We start from the raw sequence: 20,455 nt of genomic DNA on the forward strand, positions 1-20,455 counted from the left end.
AAAATATGATCATTGTCTTACATACTTTCCATTTTGTACAAGCTCAATTCCTTTTGTAGCAATGGTTCTGTCAGCGTCTCCTTCGCATTCCACTTCTATATGACCTTTTTCTCTTAGCTTCATTCCCAATGCTTTGATCAAAGCAGTTTTGTTATTGCTGTTAGACAGAAATTCAGATTGTTTGCAGTTCACTTGGTTTTTTGGTTGGAATACAATGTTGACAAACTTTCTCCCTCGCCTTTGATGTTCTTAATCTTTGATGGATGATTTGTAACCAAAGCCTATCCAGTCAGGCATAATTTCATATATCTCGATGTAATTTTATCGCAAAGCACTCTGGGATGTCCTGCCGGACCTCAGAATTTTATAATATAAAGTAGCGAAACTTATTTTTTTATGTACCTAAAAGATTTTCGATCTAAGTTAAAACGATGCCATCATTTTGTGCTGCTATAAACTGTGGAAATAAAAGTGGAAAAAACCTGTAAAGATATTTCATTTTTTCGTTTTCCTAAAGACGAAAAAAGGCAAGCTAATTCATATATTACTTATAATAACTTTTTTTTTCATCAAAAGTTTATAAAATTATTATTGTAGTATTTTAAAATCTATTCTTTTATTGTTTAATTTTTAGATGTAAACAGTGGGTCATCAACTGCCGTAGGAAAGATTTAGACGAAAAATTTTTAAACAAAAACTTTTATTTGTGCAGTAATCATTTTGAACATACAATGAATTATTCTACAAATAATAATGGAAAACGTTTGTTACAATCAGCAATTCCTACTATTTTTAACATCCCAAATCCTCCTCCACTTGTTGGTTGCAAAAGGAAATCACCAGTTAAACGTCATTCATTTCCAGCAAAAAAGCAAGTTGTTTGTTTACCTGTTAATTCAGATGGTAATTTAGAGAACAAAATGTCTACTAATGAAATAAATTTCAACAAACTTCAAAGGTTACTATTAACATTGCGAGTCAAAAATTCTAGACTACGTAAACAAGTTCGACATTTAAAATCCAACAAAAAATCCAAAAAAACTGTGATGGGTCTATAAAACATATTTTAAATTTATCCAGGAAATACTTATCTCCTATACAAGTTAGTTTTTTTAGAAGTCAATTAGAAATGAGTAAACAAGTCAATAAAGGAAAACGCTGGGCATTTTGTGACAAAGTTTTGGCTTTGCGAATTCTGTTTCATAGTCCTCAAACTTTTAACGTCTTGCGAACAATATTCTGTTTACCAAGTCAAACCTGTTTATTATTATTTTTGTCCTGCGTATTCTCAGATCTTCAAGAAGGGTTTTCTACTCAATTGTTTTCTTTATTAAAGTTACGTGCTGATGCAATGAATCCACATGATCGTAATGTCAGTCCTGTTATGGATGAAATGTCATTAAAGCAGCATTTAGAGTATGATAGAAATTCTGACAGGGTTTATGGTATAAAAAAATGGAAAACTTTTAAATCAGGCTCTTGTAATTATGGTTAGAGGCTTGGTAAATAAATGGAAACAACCAATAGCTTATTTTTATAATAATTCAACAGTATCAACAGCTGACTTGACTTTTTTACTATGTGAAACCATTTCTAAGGTTCAAGAAACTAGTTTACACATTAGATGTGTAGTTTGTGATCAAGGATCTACTAATATAGCTGCCTTACGTTTGCTTGGGTTTTCCAAAAATTTACCATACTTTCCTAATCCTTCCAATGATAAAAATATGTTATTTTTGATCCTCCACATTTAGTAAAAAGTATCAGAAACAATTTACGAAGACATAACATTGACATTAATGGTGAAATTGTTTCTTGGCAACACATCCAGTCTCTGTATAATTTAGACAAAATAAACTCTGTACCTCTAGTGCCAAAACTAGCAGATAGACACTTAGATCCTGGTCCTCTTTTATCTATGAAAGTCAAACTTGCCACTCAAGTTTTTAGTTATCAAGTTGCTTCTGCATTATATTCCTGCTCTAATACAAACTTACTTCCTTTAAGTGTATTACCAACAGCAAGATTTGTTGAACGCATGGATACTTTATTCGATATATTGAATTCATATAAACTATATGCAGATAAACCAGGTCGTTGTGCTCTAACTTTAAAAGGAGCGAGTATTTCTCAGTTGGAAGAGTTAAAACATTGGATTGAGAAATGGAAATTTTGTAATGTTAGAAGTCAAGCAAGTATATCATGTCATTGGGGTTTAAGTGTCACAATAAATAGTGTTCTAACCTTAAGTAGAGAGCTATTTTCTGAAGGTTTTCAGTTTGTTTGTACTTCTCGTTTTAATCAGGACTGCATTGAGAATTTTTTTTCCATTATTCGAAGCAAACGTGGTTGGAATGACCGTCCAAATGTTAGACAATTTCGAGCTGCCTATAGAAATGCTTTATTACTTTTATCTGTAGAAAAAAGCAAATCCAATAGCAACTGTATAAAGGATTCAAATTTTGAGACAGCTTTCAATCTAAATGATTTTATGAAGTGTTGTACTCAAACAACCACTAATTGTGGAATTTATGAAACAGAAAATAACATACCTAAAGGAATATCTTATTTTCATCCAGGATCATTTTATATGTTTACTGGAAAAATTATAATGCAACCAAAGGATCAAGCCCTTTTACACATGGCTGGATGGCTTATTCAAAAGGTTAAGTTATGTCATAGGTGTGCAGATGTACTCTTTCTTAGTTCAGCTGACAATCCATCAGCTTTTATGTCACTAGTTTGTGAAATGGAAATAACTTTTATGAAATTTATCGATAAATATCTTGAAAGAGATGGACTGGCCATGATTCTCATCAATAAAATTAAAAAAAAATTTTATTGATGAGAATCATGTCCCTTTGATATATTATGATATTATTTTTTCAATATAATTCTTTGTAATGAGACATTTATGTTATAATGTATAATATTATTAACTTTTGTTAATGTATGATGTTAATAACTTTTATTTTTAATAAAATAATTTTATGTTCTAAAAAAATTACACTAACTTTATGTTATTATGATATTATTTTTTCAATATAATTCTTTGTAATGAGACATTTATGTTATAATGTATAATATTATTAACTTTTGTTAATGTATGATGTTAATAACTTTTATTTTTAATAAAATAATTTTATGTTCTAAAAAAATTACACTAACTTTATGTTATTATGATATTATTTTTTCAATATAATTCTTTGTAATGAGACTTATTTATGTTATAATGTATAATATTAATAACTTTTGTTAATGTATGATGTTAATAACTTTTATTTTTAATAAAATAATTTTATGTTCTAAAAATATTACACTAACTTTATGTTATTATGATATTATTTTTTCAATATAATTCTTTGTAATGAGACTTATTTATGTTACAATGTATAATATTAATAACTTTTGTTAATGTATGATGTTAATAACTTTTATTTTTAATAAAATAATTTTATGTTCTAAAAAAATTACACTAACTTTATGTTCTACAAAATGTTTTTTCCCCATTATTTTATTCTTATTGAAACATTCTAATGGTAATCTTAACAAAATTGATGTATCTTAATGTTACGAAGTTGATATATCTTTAATACAAAATTGAGATTAGCAACAAAGTTGATTAACTAAAAAAAAAACTATTTGTGTTAGTTGCGGAAGAGGTCCGGCAGGACATCCCAGAATGCAATTTCGATCAATTAACAGGAGTTTCGCGAAGTGGATAGGCTTTGTTTGTAACCATCAAAAATAATTAAAGTATGATTACCATACTTTTTTGTAATATATGTACAATATTGTTCAATAATGTCTGAATATGTAGCTGGGAGACTCCAAAAAACTCGATGCAGCAAAGCTCCGCCGTCAAGAATATAGTTTGTGTCATTATTCTCTGTTAAAATTGTGGAATCCTTAATGAGTTCTCTACCAAGCTCTGCTTTGTTTGCTTTCCTCATTAATCCATCTTTGAAGAAAGGTGTGGGCTCCGGTGCTAATTCATATTTGAAGCAGTCAGTCAAATCTTCAACCCTCTCAATTAGCATGATTAGTCTTTTGAACAAAACATTAGGATCTACGTGGACTGCATCGCTATTAACTTTAACAGATGGCATCAACTTGGCAAATGTTTTGACCTGCTTTGAACGCTTGATAGATACTTGATTGGCTGCAATATTATTAAGACTGTTTTGAATCTCTAAACCCACATTTTCTGCTTGATCACAATTGATTTCATCATCCTTATCAGCACATAGGCCAGTAAAAATATATTGAAGTCCTGAGTCTTGAAATTCGAAAGGATTAAACAGGTCGAGCTGCTCCTTTAATGCTTTGAAATCTTTAGTATCTCTTTTTCGCCGAGACTCACCAGATTCACAATGTTGCTGACTACTCTCAAAACGATGCTTTGTTAATGTTGACATGGAATCATGGATTGCTCCGTATTCATGTAAGGTACTGACCCAAAGATTCCTTGTAGACTCTGACATACCCCTTCCTCTGGTTAAACCTCCACTGCTTTTTTTTGATCTCATCATGCACTGTTCAATTACTAAATCAGGCCAAAGACCAGCCCAGTATCGATCTGTGCGTCTAATACAATGGTAACCTGATTTACAGCACTGCTCATAAAGCCAAGGATATTCTGAATTAAGTGAGTACATGGATTGCAGATATAACCGAGCACTTTTGGCATAGTTTATATGCCCTGCTGCGGCAAATAAATTAAGCATAAGCCTGATGGCTTCCAGATGTTCGTTCCCTGTTCTCTCTGCTCTGATGAACATTTTGATAATGCTAATATATTCAAGATATTGCAACCATAGTTTTGTTGTTCTGGATGAACGGAAAAGCTGTATTTTTAAATTTTCAATAAGATTTGTGAATCTTATAACTACACTACTATTGTTTATCTCTTCCAAATCCATGTTTCCTTGGACCAGATCCTGATGCATATTTTCTAGAGAACTATCAGCCTCGTCTTTGAGGCTTTGTTTAAAAAGTAGACTCATTAAGGCAGATTCAACTAAGAAGTGAGCTCTTAGTGCTCGAGCTACTGCTTTACCAGTCATTATATGCGCGACAGAGTTGCTTGCATAAATAAGTTCGAGTAACCTATTTAGTCCTGATCCCTCCATGACCATACCAATACTTCCAACGAAGCTCATTAAGATGTGGAATCCTCCCAATCGAATAACTATATCCAATTGCTTAGACTTTGCAATTTCGTAAGCTTTTAACCATAAAGGCTAATTAAAAGTTACACTTGGAGTAGGTAAACTGATTAATTTTGCTTAGTTTTGTATAAAAACTAGTGTAGAATAAATGTAGTTTTTATCAGATGGGTTTAAGTTAATGATAGGCGCCATGAATATCTCACTTTTTCCGGGATGACATTTACCATTATGATGAAGTTGCATAAATCCACTGTGCCCGGTTCTCACCAGCCGTTGAAGTGAACGAACTTTGCCAGCAAAGATCAATACCGAGAGACAGTGAAAAGATCTGTGGTGACTGAAGTTCAACAATGGGCTTGAACAATATCTTTGTCAATGCTGCTGTGTCAGGAACGTTATACCACAAAATTGGAATATTTATTTTAGAATTTATTTCTGCTGCCTTCAAACCATATCTTATTCTTTTAATTCGATGAAAATTATCCAAAACTTTAGAGTTCATCATTCCAGCAGCAATGATTCCCATTCCATGAAAAGTGTCTTTACGATCTAATGTGCAGATATTATGATCCACATTGTCTGCCACCCACTGAGTAAATAATCCATTCAGCACTCCGTCAACAATGTTATCGTTGTTAGCCCTAACAGAGTGTTTAAAGCGTGTTATTTCTGATGGACTTATGCAAAAGCCTAGTTTAAATAGCTCATTTGTCAACCACTTTGATGCAAACTTGTGATCTAGTTCTATTCCTAAACCAAAAAGCAAAGGTGGGACGTAAAATCGCAATCGAATAGCTTTTGTTATAGTTTGACCAATGGAAGATTGTTTTAGTTTGTCAGATGTAATTTGTTTCATAAAGACGCGAAGCAATGGGATTAAACTTTCTTCATGATGCTCAATATCGTATTTAGATGGGTAATTCTCTGTGCTGAACTTTAAATTTAAAATTTCTGCCTTTACCAACTTAGCCGCGGCTCAAATGATAACTTTACCTTCGTTTGCATCTTTGTTCTCTGCCTTAGATTTTTTAATAATAAATGTAGTCGCATCTTTAAAGCATACTAAATTAGATTTACCTTCAGTTTGGTTAATAATTATGTCGTCTTTGTATTTTTCTTCTAATTTTCTCTTTAAGTGCTTCATTGAATAAATATCTTTGGAATTTGCCACCTCTTTCATTTTAATGTGCAATTCAGTAGTTGTCACAGGAGCCATTTGACACTCAAACCAACCACAAAGCCTTTCAAAGTGCTCCGCCATTATTGAATTTCCTTTGCGACCAAGCTTTTCTGTTTCAATCAAATTTGACCTGTAAATATATTAGGACTTTTTAGAATAGCATATGAAACATAAAAATACACATAACGAATATAAAAATTCAAAACTCGGTCAGAATCGGTTAATATGTTACTTTATTATGGAAAAACTACAAATCACTTTATCATTTGCAACTTTTACTTGTTAATTGCATTTAACAACATTTTTGATATATTGCTATAACATGAGAAGATAAATCAATTCAAATATATTGGAATTAAAACCTGTTGGTTGAAACCCTGTTGGTTGAAAATAGCTTATAACATTCAGAGTGGTATATCGCATCACTTGCAACCTGATCACAACAGCAATTCAAGCGAGATTTTACTTCAACTGCCCATATATCTTTTCTGTCTTCACAAACCTTAAGCATGCTTTGTTTGAATTTTATTGTACGCACCAGTATTACGGCTTTGCTATCACGATGTTTAGAATCGGGTAATGCAAGGTTGCCACAAATAAAGCAGCATTGCTTCCAGTTGAATATGTCTGTCTAAGTTATAAATAAATTTGTTTACAAAAAAAAAAAAATCTTAAGCTAGTATTTTGCTTTTTTTAAGAAAGTGGGATGTCGTTATTAAGAGACCGTACAATGACTTTATAAAAAACAGCTAAAAGAACATAATTGAACAAAGTAACTCCTACATATATAAATATAGTTATTTGTATGGATCACAACACACAAGCACAAGATTGAGTAAATACGAAAATATCTTACTGAGCGCAATTTTTTAATGTTAGGGCTTTCCATTTGACAATTTAATACTTTTCTTTTCGGATTTGTAAAATCACGCCTGCATGCCATATGGACATCAACCGTGTCCCTTTCCTTAAGTTCTTCTTCAAGGTTTTTATCGTTGCATACTTGTGAATAATGAATTAAGGTATTAATACCTTTCCTTCCAACATTAATCGTTTGATTAGCAAGGTCACCTATATCTTTGCAAAGCAAACAAGTTTCTTTTAATGTGTTCAACATTGTATATTTCAAATTAAGATATATTTAATAATTTATCTAAAATTAAAACATAAAATTTAAAAATAATATTTAACAACATCAACATACGGCTCTACAGTTTACCAAGTACACAAAATATATTATTTGAAAAGAAAAATTGGCGCATTTTGAGCATGCTATGCTGGTATTAAAGTAAAAAATGCTGATGTCAGCATTTTATGTAATTTCTAGGAAAGAAACATGAAAATTTCCTTTCTAGGAAAGAAACATGAAAATGCTTGCTATGATAGAAAAAAACATGATTACTTTTTAGGATAGAATAATTGAAGGATAGAAAAGAAGAAAGAAATACATATATCCTTTCGGGCAAAGAAAAATGAAAAACTTGCTAGCAAAGACTTTTTTAGGATAGAAATCGTACAAGTAAAAGTCATTTTCTTTCTAGCAAAGAAAATTGGAAAAACGTACTAGCAAAGAAATTTTAAGAAAGAATTTGCGCGCAATTTGGTAATTACAGTTACGATTTTTAATTGAATAAATGTTAAATAATTATAATCGCATTAATTTTGGTTCGATCAGAAAAATTTTATTATAAATGGTAATTCTGTCCTAGCAAGTTTTTTTGGATTAATGAAATAAAATTCTGTCGTAGCAAGTTTTTTAGATTTATTAAATAAAATTCTTTCCTAGCAAGTTTTTCGCATTTATTAAATAAAATTCTTTCCAAGCAAGTTGTTTACGTTTATTAAAAAATATTCTTTCTTAGAAAGTATTTCAAGTTTCTTTTCAAAATTTCTGCCAAAAAATATTCTTTTGTAAAAATTCTTTTCTAGTAAGGTTTCTTTATTTCTATCATAAAACATTCTATACTGAAATTATTCTTTCCTAGTTTTCTATCCTCATTTTATTCTTGTCTAGCATGGCACACCTTAATTTTGACATTTTTATAATTTGTAAACTTTAAACTATATTTTTACAAAATATTATATGAATTGCGTCATTTTTCGCTGAATTATCACAACTTATTGACAGCAAGTCGTACGGGTTTAGTTGATTTTAAAAAAAAAATCTACAAAGTAAGGTCAGCAATAAATTTTATAACTTTTTTTGCCCAATGAATTTTGGTGGATTTTGGATATCTTAGAGTAGATAAAATTACGCTTCGAATGATACCAAATTCACTTATATCCAAATTTTGTCCAGGTTAGCCCATTTTTAGACTTATTTTGACTTGACTATAAACAGTTTGGCGGTTAATTTACGCAAAAAAGTTGTACAGAATTCAAATTTAAAAGTCAAGAAGTAAAAAAGTTATCAAGATAAACCTTTATAATACTCAACATTATGTTGTTGTTTAAGCAAATCAGGTTTTAAGCATTTTTATGATCAATTTTTAATACTTTCTTGGTTCTTTTATATCCACTTCTTGGCGTGATCTCTTAACTCTTTAATAACCACTTCTTCACATAATACAATCCCACTTAATGCTTTATTAACTAATTCTTCACGTGATACAATCTTTCTTAACTCTTTTATAACCACTTTTTTACATGATACAATCGTTCTATCTCTTCTACAGCTAACCTTACCACTTTTTCGCATAACCTAACTGAACAACAGCCTAAAGCAAATCAATTTTACATTAAAAAAAAAAATGAAACAATATTGTAATAATGAATGACGTAAATATTAGCACATATTTCTTCACTGGTATAAAAAAAAAAATCATTTTTTGGAGCGTCTTCATGATTTTTTTATAAAATTCTTAATTATCAAAAATACTTTGAGGATTTTCTCTTATTCATGCGATTGTTTCCGTTTGATGTCAGAGCAACTTAATCAATAAAGAACAAATGAAGTTTTGAAGTCATAACTGCTAATAACTAGCAAACGTTTTTACGAAATTTAATTATAAAATTTCTTATATTAAAACATTAATTTATCAAACGCTTTTAATTGAATAATAAACTTTTTTTATTTAATTTCATTAAAACGTTTGAAAATAGATTGTTGAAAAGGTTTTGTTTAAATAATAAAATAAAAATTAAATAACATAATATACAAATAAAGTTTTGTTATAAGCTCTATATAGTAAACAATCCATTGTTATATTATTAAAAATAATTAAAATATAATAATACATTTTTATTTTAAAGAATAACTTCAAAAAAACTTTGATTGAAAGCTATTTTATTTTTCCATTATCATTCATGCAAAGTTTAACTACAAAAAAGTTTTTTTTGGTTGCAATGGGGCCATCCATAAAATACGTAGGCAGGTACGGGGAGGGGGTCACTCAAAAGTGTACCAGTGCGTACAAGGGAAAGGGTGGACAATTTTTTGTTGGAATTTTTTTCACGTCTGGGAAATCAGAAAAAAAACTTTAGTTTTTTGTTAACACATTTATCGTTCTACTGGAAAAAAAAATGATGCTGCAACTTTCATATTAAATAAAAATAATGAAATATTGCGATTAACTAATAGTTGACAACAAAACCTTGTTTTCTATTAGAGTTGAAGTAACATGCTTGATTGCAGACATTCTAAACAACAGAAACATTTTTAATTAAATCTAAAATAAATAATAGTTAAAAATAATTAAAGCGGATTAAAACTTTTGATTTTTCAAAATTCAATCAAGTTTTAATTTTTTTATTTAAATTTTCTATTCTTATTGGGACAAAATGTTTTGAAAATAGTAAACATTCCATTCTATCTGTTAGCAGTAATTACTTCATAACTTTACGAGCAATTGGTTTCACTTCACCGATTCGATTAAGTGGGTAATATGATAAAGTTTAACTGGAATCTTAAAAAAAACATGCTGAATTTAGCTTTCAAATAAAAAAAATAAATCAAATTAAAATTAAAATAGGTCACGCATAAAATATTACGAATATAACTTCTTTATTTAACAACAAACTCTAATGTTTAAATATATTTTGACTTCAGCAAAAAAATTTTACTAAAAATATTTTCTGTAAAATCAACTGATAATATTCTATTTGTCATGCCTAGAAGGCCATTTTCTACTAATTTATTATTGCTCTGTTCATTTAAGAACATTGAGCACTTAATTTTGTAGAATACATTTTTAAATTGTTTATATATATATATATATATATATATATATATATATATATATATATATATATATATATATATATATATATATATATATATATATATATATATATACTTTAGAATATATTCCAAGACAGGAGTAGCTGAAGAAAAAAAATCTTTTCATTAGTAACCTTAGGTAAAAAAAAATTTAATTCTAGAAAAAAATCGAGTATTGACATAACTCTAATGACAATAACTTTAATTATGTGGTGTTGGAATTTTTGAACTATATTGATTTTTTTTAAGATTACAGCTAAGGTTTGTAAAATGACTCCATAGCATCAAATCATAATAGAAAATGGAGAACCTTGCAGTTTTTGAATTACAGAAATTTAACATAACTACCATAAAATAAGAAACTACTTATGAATGCAAAATAAAGCTGAGTTAATGTGGTTTTATATAAGATTTGACAAGTTTTATATAAAATACCATTATTTCTTGAGATTATATTGCTAATATATTTAATATCATCTCTCCAGGATAAGTTTTCACCTATTAAAATGTAAAGAAATTTGTTTGAACAAGCGCTCAATTTCGATACTGTTTACAAAAACATCAGTAAATATGCAGGAATATATTGAAACTTTTAAATAGAATTTTAAAATAGAGTAAAAGGAACTTACTTTTATCTGTGTCTAAAAATAATTTGTTGGCATTAACCTAAATTGATATTTGTTTTAGTTCCTTGTGTGCTGCCTAATATATAGTGATGATACTGTGAGCATAAAATAAAGTGGTGTTGTCTAGAAACATGAGAGTAGACTTGGTGATTGATGCTATATTTAGAACATTAACATAAATAAAATATTAGAGGATCCAATATTGAGCTTTGCGGACCCTACATAATATTGTAAGTTTATTTGTTTGCTGAGTTGTAAGTTTAGTTGTTTGAGGGCTGTCATTTAAAGATATAAAGTATTTTCTGTTAGTTAAGGTTGATGATATTCATCTATCAGTAAAGGTTAATGATATTACATATTAAATTAAGGTTGATGATATTCAGTGTCTTGAAAGAACAGACAATATAATGATTAGACACAGTGATTAAGAGGTATGACTCTTAAAAATAATGCGCAATGGTCTTTGATAGAGACTGGGAGTGAATCTCATAGGATGCATCAAGCATGTAAAGAGTTAGCAGTCTCAAGAGAAAAAGCTTGAGTTAGAGCTACTAGAGTTAGAGAAATTGTGAGACAAAAAAGCTTCAGTTATCTCAAAATCACTTTCAATCATACCCTTGTTGAAACATTTTTAGTGACGGATCCAGGGAGTATAAGGGGTATGCATCCCCCCTTCCCCAACACCACCAGAATCTAAAACTCCTAAAAAATCTCAGAAATGGAAGTCTTCTTTTTTTTTTTTTTTTTGGAGTCGCAAATGAGATACAAAATATTAAAATATTTCAACATTCCCCCCCCCCCCCGCCTTTCCATTAAAAATTTCTTGATCTGTCACTGGACATATTTAAATAAGTCTAAATCAACAACACGTAAAATATTACATATAACTACATATATGTACATATTTAAATATATCTGAATCAAATCATAAAGATATATTATTTTACATGATTCATAATCAAGATTAAACTATCATAATCAATTATAAAAAAAAAAGGAGGGGGAACTGATTGCTGATCTTAAAATCCTGACAGATAACAAGCTTTATTTTTTAGTTGTAATATAATTTTCAAGAATACAATTAGGATTTACGTAAAAACGTCACTAAAAATTATCAAGTCAAACCTGCCATGAATTCAAAATAAAATTCAATACATTACTCATTGTTAACTCACTGAATATTAAAACAATACATAAAATTAAGGACAATGTAAATATATAAATTATAAACATATATGATATAATTAACAATGTATTTTAAAAAAATTGAAATTGATTATGATTCTAATAAAAAATAGTTATGATATTAATGAATGATTTTTTAAAACATCCAACGGAAAATAATAATCTATTTGAAACTCTCTTGTTTTAAATATGAAAAGGCTGAAACTCTACATACTTCTTTTATAGTAGCGGTAGCAAAAATTTCAATAGTTTCTTTACTCGTAAATGTTTTAACAAATATTTTTATTTTATTCTGCTCAAAAGTTTCCTCAACTTTCTCCGCCATCTTAAAAGATTTAGTTATTTTATAAAGAAAAATAACCAAGTTTTATCTAGAGATGGAAATCGAACCCTTTTTTAAAGTTTGGGTCCGGTTCGGTTATATCTAATGCTTGAGTTCGGTTCAATTCGGTCTTAAGTACAATTCGGGTTCGGTTCGGTTCGGTATCAACACAACTGTTTTTTTATTAGTTACAAAGCTTTACATCCTCAATGATAAAACACAAATAAATTAAAGTAATATTAAGTAGTTAAAGCATTGCAAATAACTTGAAACAATTTGCAATGCTTTTATACTGCAACTTCAAAAGTTCAAATAACAATGTAGTTGCTAACAGCTGCAATTAAAGTGCACAAAACATTAGCGCAGTAACTTTCTGAACACAGATAGCGGTAGCTTAAGTAGCCTACTGTCAGAGTAGTAATCAAGGCTGCATGTTGTATTTGAGAAATATCAGCATTTCCAATATTTCTGGTTTTAGGCGAGCCCTGCGCTCACTCATCGTCACCCCACACACTGAAAACACTCTTTCATCGGCAGTACTTGTAGCAGGAATAGCCAACAACTTTCTACCAATCAATTCCATCGTCGGAAGCTTATGTTCACGGTCATTGTCTTTCCAGAATTGCAATGCATCACACGCTGTCACGTGCTGTGCCAAGCATTTGTCAAGTTCATGTCTTGTGTCATTACTGTCGGCGTTAGACAATGGAGTGGCAGCTATTTTAAAGTCTGCCAGCAAATCATACAATTCAGGATCAGTTTTATTCTTCTTTGAAGGAGGCAACTGATCTGAATGACTGCATTCACTAAAGCTTTCTATATCTGTATTGTCTAAGTCCTTTCGTATCACCTGATTTAGTGAAGAAGAAATAATTTTGTCCACCATACTACGCATCTCTGAATAAACAAAATTGCTATCATCTGTGTTAACAAAAGACAAGTATTTGTAAGAAGCAACAATAAGTGTTGATAGCTTGTGCAAAGGATGAATAATATACTTTTCATTCAAGCTGGACAGAAAAGCTGGCTTCAAATCACGCGTACTGTCACTGTCTGAACCAATGATCTTACAGACTGACCGAAGACAAAATAGCATTGACCATACATCAGGGACGTTGGAACATTGTCATGTGACAATTGTAAAAATTACTCAAAATTTTAGCTTAGTTTTTAAAGAAATAATAACTTATTATTTCTTTAAATAATTTTGATTTAAACAAATTGTTTAGAAAAAAATTTAAAAATAAAATATATTTTAAAAGTAATTATTACTTACTAAAATTACTAACATTTTCTTCCAACACTTAAAATTAGAGATAGAACAAAATAGTTCTAAACTTGTGGTATGTCATGCATTAGGTTATGTATTATGTTATGTACCATGTTATGTATCGTAGTGATGTGCGAATTGCAAAATTTTCACTTTTTCAAGCCTCTATTTGACTTGGTTAGGGTAAGGGCAGTTGGATTGATTCGGTTCGTTCCCAACAGTTTTAAAGATCGGGTTTGGTTCGGTATGTTAACAACTAAAGTTCGGCTTCGGTTCGTTTCTGTCGAAGATAAGATTTTAGTTCGGTTCTCTTCGGTTCGGGTTCGGTTCGTTTCGCATCTCTAGTTTTATCCGTAAATCGTAGCAAATTCGATTGTTTATCTCCATCCTTATATTTAAAAGTAAATTTTACAAAATATGACATTGAATAGGAATTGAATTTAACATTTAGACATTAAATGTTGTTTTAAGCGTAAATTATGCTTATTCACTGATGTATAAAATGATGAGAAGATTGCATTCCCTATTTAGCAGTTGTAAATCTTTCTGCAAGGTTGCAACTAGGAAACAGAATTAAAATATCTAGCAAGGACAACCGCAGTTTTTTTTTGTCTGTGTTAGAGTTTAGATTGGTCTAACGCATGTAAAAACATTGCAAAACTTGACTGTCATTAAGATGTTAACTCAATGTTAAACTAATGTATATAACCTAATATTTATACAATGTATATGGATCAACGTTGATCCTATTTATACAATATAACAAAGTTGGTAACAAGGCCAAAGGCACATATTACAAGGCCAAGGCCAAGACCAAGGCAAAAAGTTACAAATTTTTACCTAACGTTAATGCCAATTGTTAACAAAACTGTAGGTAATAATAGCTGTGACAATAAACCACGTGTTGTAAAAATAAACCAAGGTTATGCGCAAAATTCTACAAAGTCAATAAGAAAACATACTTGGAGATATTTATGAAAGCCGAAAACAAAAATACATAAAAATAAAAAATGAAAACTTATAATTCTTTAATTTCATGTACTTCTTTATGAAGGCCAAGGCCAAAACAATCAAGGCCAAGGCCAACAGTTTCAAGGCCAAGACCAAAGCCAATGACTTCACTTTTGGCCATCAGGCAAGGCCAAGGCCAAGGACTGACAACTTTGCAGTTTAATATAAGTTATATTAATTCTATAATTTAGTTAAAATCTTCCGTGAAAATTAAAATGTAAAACAGAGCAAAACAGACTTTAACCAGCTTAGAATACAACGATGAATCAACGTAAAATTTTAGAATTATAAATAAAAAATTGTGCCTACGTTGGTTTTCTGTTGCTTAAAAAGTTGCATTTGCAGCCCAAATGATATAAAAACAACGAAGGCAACCGATTGCGTGTCAACACAACTCGTAAGATTGTTCAAACATTTTACCAAAGTATGTGTGCTAGCTGGGTTGCTTTATGTTTTGGATTCAAATACTTGAATACTTGTTGTTTGCTCGAGAGATACTTTTAGATATTTCAAGACTACTCTTTCAGAGTAGTCTTAAAATATCTTAAAGTATCCAGATTTTTACAAAATTTGCTCAAAATTAACCAAAATGTTGTTTGCGAAATGAAAAAAAACAACAGACTAATTAGTTTATGTAAAAGATTTTTTTAAATGTGTTTGATTTATCTAAATCAAAACTAAATCATTATTCTAACTGCATCTTTCGTCTCTGAGTCATTATCAGAATATGATAAGCAACAAGCTTATTTCCTTGAAATGCCATTTAATTCATCAATTATTTTCAGATTGAAGTGTAAAAAAACTTTTTATACACCTCAATCTGAAAACCTTATCTTTTAGGTTCTTGATAGTATATAAAATCGAGTTTTTTTGCACTTCGTTTCATTTTGTTACCCCAGTATTGACAAAAATTCATCACTTTTTCATCACTTAGAACATGTAGCTAATCTTAAATCTAATCTTTTTTCTGTGGAATTTGGGGCTTGCTGGAGCTAGTGAAATTTAACTCAAACAAAACTGGTAATATTTATTGCAGTATTGTTAATACTCTTATATCGATGAATTACAACACACTTACTGATTCAAAACCTTATATCTTCTCGGATTATTATTTCCTACTAACCTTTCGGAGAAACCATTTATACAACCATGATGCATCTTTAGCATCTGCTAAAGTTACATGCTTTATTATGCCCGCCACCTGATTTTATACTCTTCCTTTACAAATCTCCTTTTTTTATTCTTATTATTACTATTGTTGAATACTATTGTAATATATAAGATTGTACATCAAATGAGACCCTCTCTCTTTAAACAAATTCAAAGTTGTTATTAAAAAAAAAATCTTAAAAAAAATCTTAAAAAGTGTTCTTGTTATTAAGCTTGAGTCTCTGTTGTATTTTCTTGAAAATGCATTTTTTTTTTACTTTCTAGAAATTCTATTACAGTCGCTGCTCAAGCAAGATATCATTACCCTACTCCATCAACCAAAGCTCAATCTTATGTGACTAATTGTTCCTTTAATTTGCATTATTTAACTGAAACTATTTCTATATGCTTTAAAACTTTCATTTACGTTTTTTTCCTCAAACAATAGTGCTTTGCAAATCTCTCCGGTTTTCATGTTTTCCTGATTTATATAATTTACATTTTTTTATTTTCTGTTTTTCTTAGTCAATCGTTGCTTTTTTGCTCTTTAAATCTATTTATTATTATCAAATTTCCAACTCAGTCATTGGTTGCTTGTGGTTGTTGTTCTAACGTTAGTTTAATGACTAACATTGACTTAATGATAAACGAACAACATTAATCCAGCGTCGTTTTGTTGCTAATAATCGAGACGTTAGTTGACAACGTTTTTCCAATGTTAGTTAGAAAAAAATTAAAATAAAACCGTTATGCTGATGTTTGAATGTCGTTGGAATTCAGTTACCTCGCGTCGCGATCAAATCCAACCAAAACACAACAACAGTTTATCAACATGGCGCTTCCTAATAGAAATTATTCAATCTTTCTTAGAAATTTCATTTTAAAAGGAGTTTTTATATTTATCATTGTGCAAAATTGGGCTACTTGATTAAAAATGTCTAGAAGATCTAATGGAAGCACACATTTTTGACAATACTGAGTCGCAGCTACAATCATAGTTTCATCATAGTCACTCAGCACTCTTTTTCAATCTTCATATTTGCATCAAAATTCTTTTATATATAGTGGATATAAAATAGTGTACATGTCTTTAAAACAATTCTTAAAGAACCTAAATCACGCTAATTATATTTTATTTATATTTCTAATTTTCCTATTTCGTTTATAATTTTGTAATACTATTTCATTATTTATTTTCTATAAATTAATTTTACTTGGAAATTAACAACAAATATTAGAGCTTATATCAAAATCAATATTATAAACGAATATATATATATATATATATATATATATATATATATATATTTGTATATATATATATATATATATATATATATATATATATATATATATATATATATATATATAGAGAGAGAGAGAGAGAGAGAGAGAGAGAGAGAGAAAGAGAGAGAGAGAGAAAAGTTATTTGGTGTAAATACAAGTAAAACCTTATAATAGGTCCGTGAAAAAGGTCAGGCCAAATTGCATCGTTTGCTGCTCTTGAATGCTCTTGATTAAAAAAAAAACCGTTTAGGATACTTTTAATAAAATTACTGAAATGAAACTGTGAGCTTTCGATAAAGCCTAATAAAACATTAAAAATCACAAATATGGCAAATACGAGACTATGACAAAAGAGTCAATCCAAAGAAAAGAATTGTTATTTGAATAAAAGTGTTAGCGAAATCATTAACGTAATGACAGATAAGATGGAAAACTTGTGAAGCCATGAATAGGACCATACACGAAAACTAATATTTCAAGCGCAAATAACTGTAGTTTAAAGAAATGAAAAAAATGTAATATTGAAAAAAAAGTATAACCAAGTTTGTCCTTAATACAAAGAGAAATCCCTAAATAACGACAGCATTTAACTAAAAACAATTAATGAATTACCAAACGTTGATAATGTCAAAACTGAGACGTCGAATCAAGCAACACAAATGATTATACCAACATGAAAGTAGTGTAAATGTTTTAAATAAAAAAATATCAAAATGTGCAACTTTTGATATGAAAAAATCAATTGAATGAAAATTTGGAATTGTAAGGAAACACAATGTTGCCGTTGGAAACATCAACCCAACTTTTTGTCCTAAGTGATTTCATAGAATTAAAGGAGATGGAAACTGCTTTTATATAACAGTTTCTTTTATCATAACTGAAATGAAGATGAGCATAATCCAATTAGAGATATGGTTGTTAACCATATGTGTAACGAAATTCAGGATAAAATGACAGGATATTTAAGTATATTAATTTGAACGCATATTTGTAAAACTAGAATGTTTGAAAAGGCAAACTGACGCGGAGAAAATTAAATGTGCTTCATTTATGGTGGTAGATACCCAAGTATACAGCAAATATGGAGCGAAAACAAAATTGATGATCTACCCATGCAGTTTACGGCCTAATAATAGATAGTAATAAGTTAAGTGATTATTATATAATTCTTGACAATTCAACTTAAATCCACTTTGATGCGGCATTCTATTTAATCTTGGGCACTTACTTATGTATTTATTTTACGAGTTTTAAATATTGTTTTGTAATTTCAATCATCGTATTTATTTTTCGCCCCATGCTTACAGTATACCTGGATATCTGCTCTCATTATTGAAGCACATTGGATTATATCTACATTAGAAGTCGTATTTACTCTGTACACTCAAAAAATTACGTTTAAAAAATGTTTAGCAGCACAATGATTTCTATATTATTTGGTAATAAAATTGCATCTTTAAACTATAAAAATAATTGCTTTTTAACAGTATTTTATTATGATTTATTGTGTAACAGTTTTATTATAGCATTATTTTACGTCTGATAAAGATATTTTATATTTAGACCTAAATGCAACAAAAAATATAGAAAATATGAGGCTACTGTTACCTTTTTAGGGTAGAGCGGGGCATATCGGGATAGTGGGGCATAACGGGACAGTTGTGTCTGAAGCTTTATATCTCAGTTAAAAAATTTTTTTTTTCCAAAATTTTTTATTTGATAAAACATTTTAAATTATTGTGCTTCATTATCGTAAAACAAAATTAATTTTATTAGTACCGAAATGCATTAAAAGTACCAAAATACATCAGTAAGTTTGCGTAAAACAAAATTTGCGTATTTTCGATACAGCGATACAACGACAAAAAATTTATTTTGAATTATTGCTAATTTGCTCTATTTATAAAACGTTTATGCTTTTCAGACAGTATTTTTTATCCTCTTTTAGAATCTGGTTTTAAAAAATATCTAAAATTGAACTTTTTGTATAGTTTTAACTTCAGTAAAATGACTTTTGTGGGGCAAATTGGGACAACAAGTTATTCATATAACTGACCATATTAATACCATATTGTTTATTGTTTGATGACTTTATTTTTAATCTAAAATATTATTTTCATTATTTAGAAAAACAATATAAGTAATAAATTCAAAGGAATCGTTCTTTTTATAACTTAACTTTGATTATTAATTGAGTTCAATGTAAACAACCATGGTAAGAAATTATATAAGAAAGATCAACTATCCAAAATGGAATGAAATACAGTTTAAGCTGTAAATGAAAAGGAACTTAGATTTTGAAACGCTACTGATACATATGGCATGTTTAAATTTGTTCTACATTGGCATATTGCTAATATGTCAGCTCATCAAAAATGATGCCAAATAGTTTCAGGATATTCTTTGTGTGATATATGTAATCCATAATATATTTTGTTAAATTTTAGATTTAGTAGTACTTACCAATTTAATAATATATACTAATTTTGCCCAACTTAAATTTAAGAACAGTTTCTTAAGTTTGTTTGTTTACGAGTATTTTATAATAAAATACATAACCTTTTTTTTTAATTGTCATTTTTTTGTTGTGGTGTATGGGTGTATGGACGTGTAATTTGTATGGGCATGTTACTTGTTTAAGATTTTAATGTCTGAACAAATTTAAATGATAAAATGCCTTCATTTTTTATCACTTTTAAAGCTTTACAATGAACGAATAACTGTTCTTTTTTTAGTCCCACTTCGCCCCACTCATTTGCAAAATATAGAAGTTTTGCTAGTCTAGAGTTTTGTTACTTTGGTTGTCAGCTTAGTTTTAGAAATTGTTTTTTGTTTTTCCGTTTTCTTATACGAATGAGTTATTGGATATTATGAAAGTTATGATTTAACAATGATTAGTTTATCTGCAACTAGCATTTGTTTCTTAAGTGTTCCGATATGTCCTACTCTACCCTAAATGAAATGACTTCTAAAAAAATAATTAAGTTATTTTGATTTCCCATACGGAAATTTGAGTTAATCGAAGAAACTTGCTG

The 20,455-nt window shown here is 29.2% G+C and overlaps 1 protein-coding gene across 1 annotated transcript; it reads right to left on the reverse strand.

Moving 5' to 3' along the window:
* Positions 1-25: 25 nt before the first annotated feature.
* LOC136090184 (uncharacterized) lies at positions 26-7,563 on the reverse strand. Its single transcript, XM_065816359.1, has 3 exons — positions 7,208-7,563; positions 3,740-6,982; positions 26-281 (listed from the first exon to the last, which is right to left on the reverse strand). The coding sequence occupies exons 2-3, from the start codon at positions 5,160-5,162 to the stop codon at positions 250-252; spliced, it is 1,455 nt and encodes a 484-aa protein (XP_065672431.1). The 5' UTR covers positions 5,163-6,982; positions 7,208-7,563; the 3' UTR covers positions 26-249.
* Between the last annotated feature and the right edge of the window lie 12,892 nt (positions 7,564-20,455).

Source organism: Hydra vulgaris, chromosome 13 (assembly GCF_038396675.1).
Source record: "Hydra vulgaris chromosome 13, alternate assembly HydraT2T_AEP".
Taxonomy (NCBI): Eukaryota; Metazoa; Cnidaria; class Hydrozoa; order Anthoathecata; family Hydridae; genus Hydra; species Hydra vulgaris.

What these genes read in the sequence shown, in the direction of transcription:
- LOC136090184 (XM_065816359.1), bottom strand. Translation starts at nt 5,162, where the DNA reads ATGAGCTTCGTTGGAAGTATTGGTATGGTCATGGAGGGATCAGGACTA. An exon ending in TACTTTAATTATTTTTGATG is followed by an intron (nt 282 to 3,739) that starts GTTACAAACAAA and finishes CTGACTGGATAG; the next exon opens with GCTTTGGTTACAAATCATCC.